The 14,387-nt window shown below is 39.6% G+C and overlaps 1 protein-coding gene across 1 annotated transcript; it reads left to right on the forward strand.

Annotated features, from left to right (window-relative positions):
- The first annotated feature begins 1,090 nt into the window (after positions 1-1,090).
- LOC145500085 (uncharacterized) lies at positions 1,091-6,623 on the forward strand. The gene is made up of 5 exons (XM_081479575.1): positions 1,091-1,240; positions 1,427-1,466; positions 1,552-1,677; positions 1,914-4,331; positions 5,587-6,623. The coding sequence occupies exons 1-5, from the start codon at positions 1,091-1,093 to the stop codon at positions 6,621-6,623; spliced, it is 3,771 nt and encodes a 1,256-aa protein (XP_081335701.1).
- The last annotated feature ends 7,764 nt before the right edge of the window (positions 6,624-14,387 follow it).

Consider the following 14,387-nt stretch of genomic DNA (forward strand, 5'->3'; position numbering starts at 1 on the left):
AGGTGAAGTACTTGTCGTCCTCCGCGTCGTCATGAAGAGCAAACGCTGAGAACGAGTGGACCACGTAGTCATCGTCATCATCAGAATACGTTGCAGACGCACCATTTTCTTAAGAGAACTGGTGAATAGTGTCTGAGCGCCGTGAGGGAGGGCGCTTGTTGTTTTTTCTTTGTTTCTTTTCAAACTCAAACTTAAACTTGTCTTTGGGAGATCTGCACACCTTAACAAAGTGGTTCTCAGTCATATAACAATTAATTCAATAGGTACCTGGTCTGGTCGCTGGACAGTCCTTGCTGGAGTAACTTTGGCGTCCGCACCAGCCACATTTTCTACGAGGGCGTTGTATCGATTTGTTTGTCAATTGACTGACTTGCTCTTCGAGTTTAGGGTTGGCTGAGTGCATAATGGCTATATTGGTATTTTGAGCTGTTTCCCAGGACTTTGCACGGGCAAGTTGTTCGTGAACTGTATAGGGTGTTTTCCCGTCTTCCTTGTAATGGTAAAGAGGCAGTTCTCTAAGGTCTTTGTGGTGGACGCCCGTGCACAAACGGTCTCGCATGAGCTCCTGAACTGGATCCGTCATTTCAGAAATATTTGGACTTTTGGGCAGTGCTTCTGATCCGGGTTTCGAAATCTGTTACGGACTCGTCAGGTTTTTGTATGCAGTTGAAAATGGCTAACCGTTCAGGCATTATGGTCTCTAGGCGCTGCTGATATATTAAGGGTTGTTTTTTCTCCGTTGTTGTAATTTTCGCGAAGATTGTGGTATCAAAAACTTCCAAGACATCATCTGGGAGAGCAAGAAAGAAAGCCGCAGTTTCGGACTGGGCCTTTTCAGCAACCCAATGATCTAGAGTCATTGGACATTTGCTGGCGTCCCTCCAGGCTCGCTGCAGTAGACACCAAGCGTTAAATTCCCGGCGCCATATTCTTACACTTGCTGCTTTTTCTTCGCTGAGCGATAGCTTTAGCGGCTTGTTTTCGGCCATATTTACTTCATCTGAGCTCGCTTGACGACCAGATTTCGTCGAGAGCGTTCGTCTGAGTTACCACCCGCAAATTCCGCCGCATTAAGAGGCTAGACCAAGAGATGGGGCGTGAAGTTACGAAAACTTCTGACACCAAGCTGTCAGACAACACACGACGCCATGTTGGACGAGAACACACGCTACTTTATTATGCAGTCCAGAGTGCAACGTGCACCCTAACACAGCTTCGAGTTAACAAAAAAGATTCGTCTGTACAGTGCTAGTCTCAATCTTAAGTAAATTATTTACAACATATATCTTAGTGAAAGTGCTGAAGCGTAACACAAAACAGTGTACATTTTTTTTATATTAGTTCATGTTCTCACTGGCATTTTTAGATATTAAAGTTCTGAGTGAGACTTATACTGTACAAATGCTTCTTTAGTATTTACATTCAGCGGTATACGTCCTGTTTAACTCGACGCTGGACTATTGGAGGTAAGGGATATCTAGCAGTACCAGCAGAGGGTGATGTCATGCCATGTAGGACCTAACTTGTTCAATCAATGTCTTCTTGCCACAGGTGGCTTCTACTCTGACACTGAAGCCTTTGTTAACCAAAGTTGCCGTCAGTGTCCCAATGGCACTTTCGTCCCCACTGATAAAGCACCTGGAAAGATGATGGCAGATTGCAATCCGTGTCCGAAAGGTAATAAATTACTGGAAATCTGTTATCTGCAAAGCTTTTTTTTCTGAAAGCTCCATTATCGGGAGAATCTAGCATTTAGGTCTTGTGTGGCCGTGCATTACTATGCTTCTAAAGGCAACCACCAAAAAAATAAAAATATATATATTTATCGATTGATTTAAATTTGAAACTAAACTATAAACAGCCTGAGTATGTAGGCTTGTTTCTTTGATTTTTTTTTCCTTTTTTTTTAACAGGAACAGATACCCTAACTTTCGCTGGGTATCGCGCTTGTAAATGTTCAAAAGGTCATCACCGTACTCATCGGTTTGAAGGTTGCAAACTTTGTGAAGATGGATTACACTGTGACAACGAATCTGCTACTCTAAAGACCGGTTATTGGTGGAAATGGAGAAACGAAACTTACAAACTTCTTTATAAAGATTTTGCGATGAGCCTCGTTAATGTAACTTACACTCCTGGCAAAAGCATCAATTTCTCAATAACTAATCATTCCCTCAATGAGTTCCCACACCCCGTGCCAAAGTCATACAAATGTCCGAGAGAAGAGTCATGTAAGGGGGGTCAAGATTCATTATGTGCCACAGGCTACCAAGGTCCATTATGCGCGGTATGCAGTCCTGGTTACTATAAACAATTGCAAACATGCCGGCTGTATCCAACCAAAAAATGGATGACTGTCCAGCTGTCGATCATAGCGGCAGTAGCTGCAATAGTCCTTGCTGTTATAATTTGGACAAGCAAAAGAAAAAGCAAGAAAAAAAAAGGACGTTCTTCAGTGGATATCATTCTCTGCAGGCTAAAAATTGTTATTGGCTTCTACCAAGTCACAAATGGAGTTCTGGAAACATTTTCATATATAAAATGGCCAGGCGCTCTTGAGGTTATTGGAAGATACTCCGAGATATTGCAGATGAATGTTTTCCAGGTGGCACCAATTCATTGTCTCTTGCCAAATGCAAGAATGAACGCCTTTGCAGACTTGTTTGCCATACTCGCGATGAATGCTGCTGCCATCCTGATGTCTGTCCTTGCTTTTGGACTAAGAAAGTTATTTCTACTGCGAAGCGCTTTGAACAGACAACAGAAAGAAAAAAAGGTTGCCCAGACTAAAGAGGTGATTTACCGAAACTCGTTTTTCTTCCTTTTCCTGACGTATCTCAGTACGTGCTCGAAGACAGCACAAGTAGTTCCACTTGCCTGTCGCAAACTTTGCATCGACGAAGAAGACGAAACATGTGACGAATACCTCAGAGCAGACTACAGCATAAACTGCAACAGTCAAGAGTACAATCGTTCGGTCATCGTTGCATACTGCGCCGTATTTTACATCATCTTACTTCCCACTGCCTCGCTGATAGCTCTTTGGAGACAACGTAAGGTGCTTCGTGGAAGTGTACTCGACGCCGAGAGTGAAGCTTTGGAGCCTCGAGAGCAAGCCACGGGAAATGTTATCCACGCCGAAAATGAAGATTTGGAGCCTCAAGAGCAAGCCATAGGAAATGCTATCAACACCGAAAATGAAGATTTGGAGCCTCAAGAGCAAAACACGGGAAATGTTATCCACGCCGAGAATGAAGATTTGGAGCGTCAAGAGCAAAACGCAGGGAATGCTATCCACGCCGAGAATGAAGATTTGGAACATCAAGAACAAAACGCGGGAAATTTAATCCATGCCGAGAATAAAGATTTGGAGCCCCAAGAGCAAAACATGGGAAATGTTATCCAGGCCGAAAAGGAAGATTTGGAACATCAAGAACAAAACGCGGGAAATTTAATCCATGCCGATGCCGAGAATGAAAACTTGGAGCCTCAAGAGCAAAACACGGGAAATGTTATCCACGCCGAAAATGAAGATTTGGAACATCAAGAACAAAATGCGGGAAATTTAATCGATACCGATGCCGAGAGTAAAGATTTGGAGCCTCAAGAGCAAAACACGGAAAATGTTATCCAGGCCGAAAACGAAGATTTGAAACATCAAGAACAAAACTCGGGAAATTTAATCCAAGCCGAGAATGAAGATTTGGAGCCTCAAGAGCAAAACACGGGAAATGTTACCCAGGCCGAAAACGAAGATTTGAAACATCAAGAACAAAACTCGGAAAATGTAATCCATGCCGAGAATGAAGATTTGGAGCCTCAAGAGCAAGCCACGGGAAATGTAATCCACGCCGAGAATGAAGCTTTGATGTCTCAAGAGCAAGCGAAGGGTAATATAGTCCACTCGGAGAATGAAGCTTTGGGACATCAAGAGCAAGCCACGGGAATTGTAATGGGATTACGATTCCTCTTCGAAAACTATCATTCCCGTGCATGGTACTGGGAGTACATTGAAATGATTCGCAAGCTCGTTTTGACGGCTGCTCTTATCTTTTTGGGTGGAGAGAGCAGGGCCTATGTTGGATTAGCCTTCGTCACCTCAGGACATTATGTGGTGTTGTTTTCCCTCATCAGCCCTATGGCAGATCCATTCGAGAACAGGTTAATGCTGTCATCTCTGTCTGTCACATTCCTTAATTTGGGCATAGGAGCTGTAAGTAGAATTCCTGAAGAGGGTATGTCATCATCCTCCATTGACCCATACGTGGACGACATCACGTTCAACATACTGGTGGTTGGAGCTAATACGCTAGTGATCACCCTTCTCGTTGGTAATTATTGATTCGTATATTATCTGCCAGTATAGAATGAATCATTTATTTACAATCAGCTTGTCAGCTTGGCACTAAGTGAGTTTTGTTAACCCGTGGAACAACCTCTAAAAATTATTGCTAAATAGAAAACCATGGACTAATTAAGTAGTCTAATAGTGTTTTATTGTAAAGTAGCTTGAACTGACAAAAAAATAATAATAAAAAATATATATTCACAAAATGGTAGAAAACTGACGAAGCTAGTACTCTGACCAAAATTTCAAAAGGCCAGACGATGACATTTTGCCAAACCAGAATTCTGTCGACGTGAATGAAAAATGTGAGCTACTTTTAAAGTTCAAGTAACTGAACAATTATAGTTTTGGATTACCAAAAGGAAATAGCATTGCCTAGCCTAAAATCATCTTTAACCCTATTAAGACCGGCTTTTAGTCCAAACATTTCTCCTTTGTTGCCAATAACATAGAAAAGTGACGCCATATTACGTGGCAATAGACTGTTTTCGATATATTAAATTTCAGCTTGGCAGTGAGGCTTAGAAGACACAAACAAAGGAAATTGAATGACATGTTTATTCATTTCTTTTGTTTGTGTCCTCTAGGCCTTTCTATCAAGCTCAATTTAAATATATCGAATTGGCCTATTAGGGAAGGTTTTCGAAGGAGCCGCCATCTTGGATCAACCGATTTTTCTGGATTTTTCTAAAACGATAGTTTTTAGTTTTGGGAATTCAAAATAAATAAGAAAGTAATTCTATAAAATTCATTTAAAAATTGACCCTAATTCCGTGAAAGCTAACTTCAAATAAAAATTACAAAATTTCAAATTTGTAAAAACATGCCTGTAAAAATGTGGTTAAATTTATTTACATAAATAATGAAACAGCTATCACGGGCCCTTTCTGCCCCCGCCCCCAACCCCCTTCTCTTATATATCTGAATAGGGATAAACAATGGGTTATGCAAATCCAAAGGCGTTTGAGTGAGAGTTAAATAAACTGTCGCTTAGTGTTTCATTTTTGCTTTTTTGTTTTATCATAATTATTGGGGTTTTTTTTCTCGGTCTCCTGTATTTGCAACGGTAAAATCTACAGCAATGTCAAAACCGAAAAAGAAAATCATTGGAATATCTCCACAGCAAGGGTTGACTGGCATTTTATAATTAACTTTTACTTTCGTATGGCCAAAAGGACTACTTGCGATTTTTTTCCATGGGAAAAAAAATACTGATTTCTTTCTTATCTTTTTCACAGTTCAGTATGCTGTATACCTCCATCGTTACATAAAACAATGGCGCAAAAATCGTCAATGGTCTTTTTCTTGTTGTCTTGCTTTGATCCTGCCACTTACCGAACTGCAGAGCGAAATAAGCGGATTGACTGGAACGAACATCCTGAAGCAACAGCTGCAAACTAGTGGAATCGAAATACCTTCGGTTACGTTTGAACTCGAGGAACAAGAAACTAAGCCAACTCCAAATGCAGGGAAGCGTGGAAAAGTGGCTCGTAATCTCAGAGAGGAAAATGAGGATAACGCGATTGGTCAGGAGAGCTTGACCGTGCGTGTTGATACTCGTAAGCGCAAACGGGTTACCTTTGACCTCAAAGACCAAGACATTAACCCAACTCCAAGAGCAAGGAAGCGTGACAGAGTGGCTGAAAATCCCAGGAAGAAAAATAAGGAAAACGTCATTGGTCAGGAGAGCTTGACCGTACCTGTTGATGCTCGTAGGCGCAAACGGGTTACCTTTGACCTCAAAGACCAAGACATTAAGCCAACTCCAAGAGCAAGGAAGCGCGATAGAGTGGCTGAAAATCCCAGGAAGAAAAATAAGGAAAACGTCATTGGTCAGGAGAGCTTGACTGTACTTGTTGATGTTCATGAGCCCAGCCAGGTTACCTTTGATCTCGAAGAAAAAGCAACCAACGCAACTCCAAAGGCAAGGAAGAGTGATAGAGTGGCTAAAAATCCCAGAAAGAAAGCGGACGAAAACGTGATTGGTCAGGGGAGCTTCACTGTACGTGTTGATGTTCATGAGCCAAGACGGGTTACCTTTGATCGCAAAGAACAAGCAGCTAACCCAACTTCAAATGCAGGGAAGCCCGATGAAGTGGTTGTTACTCTCAGCGAAGAAAATGAAGAATACTTGACATGCCAGGAGAGCTTGACCGTTGATGTCTATGAGGGAGGACGGATTACCCATAGCCTCACAGAACAAGAAGCTAACCCATCTCCAGAGGAAGGGCAGCCTGGCGCGGAGCGAAGGGATGTCGAGGACACTTGGCTGTAACTGGAAGAACGATGGCTTGGTCATATCTCAGTGGACAAACATGAACAAACTCATAAACTGGACTTCGATTTCTGTCTGATCGTAATTAAAACTAAATAACTGTATTCTTGTGTTTCTATGTTTTGCACCTACTACGGTACTTACAAGATAGGAATATAAAAACAGAAGCTTTAAAAGTAACGGCAATTAGTGTCGTAACTTTCAAGAAACTTGTATCATTAAGAATAAAGGCAATATACAGTCAGGAGCAACTTGTAGACTGCTCAGTTTAATACCTCCGCCGTGGAACTTTATAGAGGCATATTCAGCTTTTCGATAATTTGCTTTATTTGCTCATAATATCCATTCAAGTTTAAGTTTTGGTAGTGAAATATATTTAGCTCTAGAAAGATAACGTGGTAACAGTTTGAGTCCGTTTTTCAATGAATATTTGCTTGCCGGCTATTCGCATTTAGCCTTTGTCTTCGCTTCGATACAATTTTTAATTTCCGCCGTAATTATTATCAATATTTAAATTTGTGTTTACTTGTCATAATTTTTAAACATTGCATTTTCAAAAGCCAACAGCAGCTTTATTTGCTAAAGTTTAATTACAAGATATTTCCTCTGTTATTACATTTTGCCAGTTTCTAATTAAGCCTGTGGATTATTTTGCTAATAAGTTTCATGACCGAAGTTCGTTCAGTTCAATAGGACTTTGTTTAACTACCTGTTATCTGCTAACTCGTCTTAGTGAAAGTTCGAACGCTTGGAGCTATGTATACTTTGGCTGTTTCGTCCAGTTTCAGTAATGAATGTTGGGTTAGTTGTTTTAAGCGAGAATTCGTTATTTTTAATTTAGAGTAATTTAGTTCGAACTTTCCCGTCCAAGTAACGAGCACTTGTAACAATAAATTCTTGAGCTAAAACTAGCATTTTTTAAAGGTTGCACTATCCTCAAAGGACTTCATATTCGTTGTAATTTTTTTTCTCGTCGTTATCTTAGTGCACTTGTCATATGTTTTAAACAATAGACGCTGGTAAAAGTCATAAATAAGCGATCGCAGTCGCAAAGCTTTTTCGATAACATTTTGATTAAATTCAAAGTACTATCCAGAGAAAATAAACACTGCTGTTGGAACCAAAGCTGAGTTGTTGTTGTTGCTGCTTGTCAAGTTCGTGGTTAGATCCCAGTACCCAAGAGTGTAACGGCTCTTCCTTGCAAGCGAGTGTACCGTTTGTATTTTATTTTCTCCGCAGAGACGTCTTAGTTATCTCGTTCTTGAAGCATTCAGAGTTCGCCGGTTCCGGTTTGTTTTCAAAGGAAAAAAATCTCGTTACAATATTCTCCTATGTTAAATACCACTCACTGTATATAAACAGTGATTTTGCAGCTCCTTGGCTGAAGCACAGTTTACACCCAATGCTAGTTCATTGTCGTATGTACCACCGCTAAATGTAATGACAACGCTAAATGTAATACCAACCGTAAATGTAATAAAAATTAGCTCTAAATGTAATACTTCCGCAAATGTAATAAAAATCAACCCTAAATGTAATAACTTACCCCACCGTAAATGTAATAAAATTTAACGCTAAATGTAATAAGTTGACCAACCGTAAATGTAATACAAGTTAACCTTTAATGTAATAACACGTTACTAAGGGTGGCAAAGGCGTAAGTGGCATCAATATCATCAGTGATATGATATCACTTCAAGAGATTATCAGATTACCCAATCACGGTTAATCACGTTTACTAACTAAACCGTTAGGCAGATTACCCCCGGGGGTTACTCCCATACCATACCTATACGGGTATGAATACGTTTTTCTAATATGTTTATTTAATTTACAAATAAGTTGTGATTATATATGAATGAGTATCGTTGCTATTAAAGTTGTCATTATATCAACTGTACCATCAGTATATTTTTATCTGTTTTATCATACTACCGTCTCATCAAAATCTTTTGAACACAACCAGAAGGACTTCTAATAATAGCCCACTTTCAAAAAAAGTGTAAACCTGGAGTGAGTATGGGTGAGGGATCAATTATGGGATCGTTTGGCGGCGCTCGCACATTTGTTTTCCACCTCGTGCTCCTCCAAACGATCCCACAACTGAGCGTACGCCTTCTCTCGCCCAGGCTTCCACTATTTTCGAAAGTGGGCTATGTAATTGCGCGATCCGTTGCAAAGAATTTCGGAAATGATGTTTGCAAATGCTCGACCATCAGAAGGGCTATTTTCTTGAGAAATCTTCAGAAGTTACCAGTTAAGCTTTGACCGGAACTATGCAGAACCTTGGCAATGTTCACAAAAAATCACCGAGACTTCAAGTGATGCCCGGTAACCGTAAGGGAACTTTTAACACTATGTTATTACATTTGAGGTTAACTTGTATTACATTTACGGTTGGTCAGCTTATTACATTTAGCGTTAAATTGTATTACATTTACGGTGGGGTAAGTTATTGCATTTAGGGTTGATTTTTATTACATTTGCGGTTAATATTACATTTAGAGTTAATTTTTATTACATTTACGGTTGGTATTACATTTAGCGTTGTTATTACATTTAGCGGTGATACAGTCGTAAGCGATTGAGTGGCTTCAGATGTCGATGTGTTTGTCAGTTGGTCACAATGTGACGACATACTTAAGGACCGTAACAGAGAAGTGTTTACACTGCCAAAAGGTGGTTCAGTTTCTTTCTATCTATCTAAATAACTTTTCCTAATTCACTTATATTACATGAACAGAACCTTATTTCAGACTTTTTAGACGTTTTATTATAAACTTTGATTTCTTCTTATCAGTATTATGCATTTATTATATGGCCGTGTCTCACAAGGACTGGGGGCTACCAAATTCACGAATTTGATTGGCTGAAATCGATATTGACCGCGGTATAGACGTTCCCATCTAGACCGACATCTAGACCTGTTACATTTTGCGGTGCAAAAGTTGCAAACTAAAATACAAAAATATTTGACTATTTTGTTTTTTTAAATGGAAGTGCCGAAAAGCCTGATGAGAATAAACAACGGTAAAAAATCAAGCAAACTTTGGCAGATTTTAGTTCAGCTCATCGCCTTTCGCAAGCAAAATACCAGTCAAATTAAACGAATTACGTTTTTCTTATTAACCGAGCTTAGTCGGTCTGATCTGTATCGGAGAATCTTGACCTTGGTCGTTTGTACAGACTTCACTGTGTTCCAGGTCTGTATTCTCGACCTTGGTCGAGATTCTCCTGTACAGACCTCCTGCTCGGTTAATAAATGAAGGGCTAAATTTCAACTAAAGACAACTAGCTACAAATTTAACGCACCCCATGAGTCGAACGCGGGGCGTCGTAAGCGGAGGTGAGCTCACGAACCAGTAGTAAGGGGCATTATTAGGGCGCACTTCATATTCAAGATGTCGGTCTTGTCGCCCTGAGACGAATTCAAGATGGCGGCTTTGTCACCCTAAGATGAATTGAATAGTCAAGATGGTGGCTTAGTCGCGTCATAGTCAAGATGGAAGAGGGCGGACGCATGTTAGGATGGGGGAAAGGAAAACAAAACGTAACGTCATAAAGTGACACAGGTATGTGTAAGGAGATGGATTAAAAAACAAGCCGGAAAAGAACAGGCAAACCAGGTTTGGTTTAAAATCATGTAATACGACAGGCTTGTTGCGCCATAAGACAGAACCGGTTGGATTTGGTTGCAGAATAAGTTTTTTATGTAGAGCAATAATAGATCTACAATAATGTTATATTTATCTGGCCTCCTGTTTAGTCTACATGGTTGTATGCTCTTAATTTTATACAATGTTACCCCAGACAAAATCAGTCTTTTCTGCACACCGTTTATTGTAACTCAATTAATTGATGTCATTGCAAGGGTCATTCCGAAAGTTTCTTCAGGTGTCGTTGATATCTTTGATGCCGTGGCTTGAGCCGCTCAACTCAGAGTGAGCTCATAAGTTGGTATAGCACGCCTGAAGGGGGGTACTCCCAAAAAATTTGGGTAGGGGTGTGCGCCCATATGAGCAAAATCTGCGATTTTCACTACCCTATTTAGGACCTGGCCAAAAACTCGATACCCTATTAATGACCTTTGTAGCTGGCACAGTTGCCCTAAACATAAGTTATGAAGGGCTTTTGTTGACGGTCTTATTCATAATGATGAAAATGTAGCTTCTTCTAAGAAACATACCCAATTCAAGACTAGAGTGCTAAAACCATACCAGTAGTAGGGGTGCACTCTATACTACTCATACCCTATTTCAGACCAAAACGGCCAAAATCGATATATTATTTATGACCAAAGCGGCTGAAAAACAAATACCCTTTGGGGCCGCACATACCCATATAGCCCATGTAAGGGAGTACCCCTCCTGGGGAGCAGGGTTGCGATAAATCTAACGAGTTATGTACATACAGAAACAAACAATATCAATGGTGCTTTATTTATTTGCTTTATTTTACTGTCAACCACAACACATTTGGTAGAAATGCTTCACACTTAAAAAAAAAATCCCGCTGTCTAATAAGCTCGCTGTTACATGCTAAATATCAGTGATTTAGCTCTCTTTTTTACCATTTTGCCATGGAGTGTCCTCTTTTGCCGTCCTTCTCGTTTGAGAATTCTTCTAGCCTGTTCCAGGCTCTCGTTAGCTGGGAACGAGCGAAAAAAGGAGGGTGAGCGAGAGAAACAACGATGGAGGACTAATAGCCCTTGGGCAGAATGCGAAAAAAAAGGAAATTCTACTCGTCACGCTATCAGATCGCGTGACGAATTAACCTCGGAATTTAATGGACCGGGCACAAGTTTGCATCTGTACTCGTCATTTGAAAATATACCTGGGAAAGTATGAAGTTTTACGTTTAGTCCGAGGGTCCTCCGAACTTCTTCACCATGGTTTTTAAATGACACCGAAATCAAAAAGAAACGTTGAAGGTGATAATTGAGAAATGTATGCCTGCCTTTAACGCGAAATACGCTCCTTTTGCCGAACTGTCCTTCGAAAACTTTACTCTCGAACAAGAGAAAAAACACATTGTACCTTGACAACATATTGAACAAAACATCATTTCGGTCGTAAAAGATTGCATTGATGTTTTCGTAGAGTGATTGTAGTCAGAATGTTCACTTAAGGGCAAACACTGGAAAACGTCTATGTACTGAAAAAATCAGAAGCGTTGATTTCCATAATCTGATTCAGCTCACATTGTCTCCTATTCCTTACTTACAGTTTAGTCACAGTTACAAAAGAGGACACTGTTGGCTTCTGTAGAACATCACTCTCATTAAAGCAAGTATTGTTTTTTTTTTTTTATCTAAAGGGACTAGCCTCAGAATTTTTCTTGACCTCTGCTTGGTGAAAACAAGTCTGAATGCGGCACAGGTTCGTGACAACTGCCTATGTTCGGTGTTCGTGTTCTGTAATAGTTTGGCATCCCGTCTGTATTCACTCTTTACTGTGCGGGAATTTCAAACATTTCATTCATTGGCACGTTGTATCGAAAACTATCGACAATGAGCAAAAACTGCAGTTCGAAAATCGCGATTAGGTGAAAAGAAAAAGGAAGCCAAGTAAAAAGATTAATTTAAGAGAGTCAAATTAGAATTGATCTTAGAGGCTTATTGTCTCATATCTAAATAGGCGTGGGAACTTCACTCGAGCGTAAACATTACAGTGTAAATGACAAACAGTATTTTTAGTAAAAGCGATACGAAGCTAAGTTAAGAACATCGATTATAGACATTGAGAACATTTATCGTGTTCATACAGTGGAACCTCGATTTAACGAACCTCTATTTAACGAAGTCCTCGATATAACGAACGATATTCTATGTCCCGGCCAAAGTTACAGTAAAATGTATGGAATAGAACCTCGATATAACGACCCTCGATATAACGAATTCTTCAATATAACGAACATAATCCGGAAGCCCAAACGTAAAATCTACCTCGATATAACGAATTACAATGTCAACACGCGACAGAAGATAAACGCTGAACAGATCAACAGTCAAAAAATCCGTGTAATCCTTATGGTAAAGAGACAGCAATCTTTCAGTCAACGGCTTATTATATGTCATAGGCATTGGCACTATAGTATTTCGACATCAATTAACTTCTGCTCTATCTTCTTTGAAATCCGGAAATGTTGGGTAGTGCAACATAACAACACTAAAGCCCGTTTCGTTGTTTACATAGACAATTTTCTGTATAACCTCTATGTTGCAACATTTTTAAATCGCTACTCTGAAAGTGTCGTTTTTTTGTAAACAAAAGTTGCGCGTCTGCTCAAAAGTGAAAATAATTGATACTGAAAGCCACCATGCTTAATGAATTGCATCTCAAAACGCGGCACTTCTGGATGACGAAAATTGCTTTGAATTGCGTGACAGAAGTCACCTGTGTTACAAATCAATCATTAACTATGACCTCGATTATGGTAAGCCAAATGTTGCAAAATTCAACAACTTGCACCTTCATATTCAACAACTTATATTTACGTTCAACAACATATATTTATATTCAACATTTTATATTTATATTCAGCAATACGCATTTTCTTTCAACTTCAACCAAAATTCTTTTCATTCAACAAAAATATTTGTTCAACTTCAACGCAAATAATTTTCATTCAACAAAAATAGTTATTCAGCTTCTACCAAAATCATTTTCATTCAACAACAATATTTGTTCAACTTCAACCACAATTATTTTTGTTCAACAATAATAATTATTCAACTTCTATCATGCATAGTGATTTAATAACATACCTTCTTTTATGACAAAGGTTTTGAAAGTTCCCGGACATTCAAAATATCATCATTCAACAAAATTCCCCGTCCCTCCCCCCGAACTACCCCGAACGCTGTCACAAATCCCAAGTATTTTGGGTACCCAAAACTTAACACTGAAAGCGTAAAACTGATGCAACTGAAATCATCCACAATTCTGTTCAAAACCCATTTATCTTCTTACGAAGCTTTGTCTCAATAAATTAAAGCGTTCTTTAGCTTGATATAAACACAATACGTCTCTGAAAATAGTCGCAATTCATAACAGACTGTCTGATCCGAGTCCGCAGTTATAACGTATTCACGCGCCAAAGATCCTTGTATGAACATGCGCTTGGTGCCTATCGATAACCCTTGAAATGCACGTTATTCTAAACGAGAAAGGCGCTTTCTAAACCTCCGATAGTGCGTCGATTAAAATCAACATACGAACGAACGGCCGTCACGCAATATGCAGGTCTCAGGCTGTGACCGACCTCTGTGTATGTTGTCTGTCGGAAATAAACTCTGTCTTAGACTTGTTTGTCGCTCTTTCGTTGACCATCCCTCCTAGTATACGTAGGTTTTGCCGGCGAACAGTTCTCTATGCCATTAAAGAAGTTTTTTTGTTTCGGATACAAAACCAAAATAAATATAAATTAAGTATAGACAAGGTTAATCTTTGGATATAGAGAAAGTCTTAGACTTGTTTATTTCTCTCTCTTTCCTTGACCATCCCTCCTATTTGATTTTGCTATCAAAGCAGTTTTTTTTCTTCGGAGACATCTATACAAGATGCAAATAAAGTAGACAAGACTACTGAAGTCCTTTGAACAGTGGGAAAGTGGGATACCCAAATCCCTAATGATATGGGTATCCCTTTCCAATATGCTTGTTTGTTATCGTTTCTTTAGTTCAGGGAGGGTAGCCAAGTTGACTGAAGATATAAAAGGTTTGCTTTGCCTTTTAATCCTCGGTCGATTTGGGCAGCATACTGG

This window comes from Orbicella franksi, chromosome 10 (assembly GCF_964199315.1).
Source record: "Orbicella franksi chromosome 10, jaOrbFran1.1, whole genome shotgun sequence".
NCBI classification, from domain to species: Eukaryota; Metazoa; Cnidaria; class Anthozoa; order Scleractinia; family Merulinidae; genus Orbicella; species Orbicella franksi.

Coding starts and splice junctions, on each gene's coding strand:
- LOC145500085 (XM_081479575.1), top strand. CDS start 1,091: ATGGGGCGTGAAGTTACGAAAACTTCTGACACCAAGCTGTCAGACAAC. Junction 1,241..1,426: donor TTAACAAAAAAGATTCGTCT/GTACAGTGCTAG, acceptor ATTTACATTCAG/CGGTATACGTCCTGTTTAAC. Junction 4,332..5,586: donor AGTGATCACCCTTCTCGTTG/GTAATTATTGAT, acceptor TCTTTTTCACAG/TTCAGTATGCTGTATACCTC.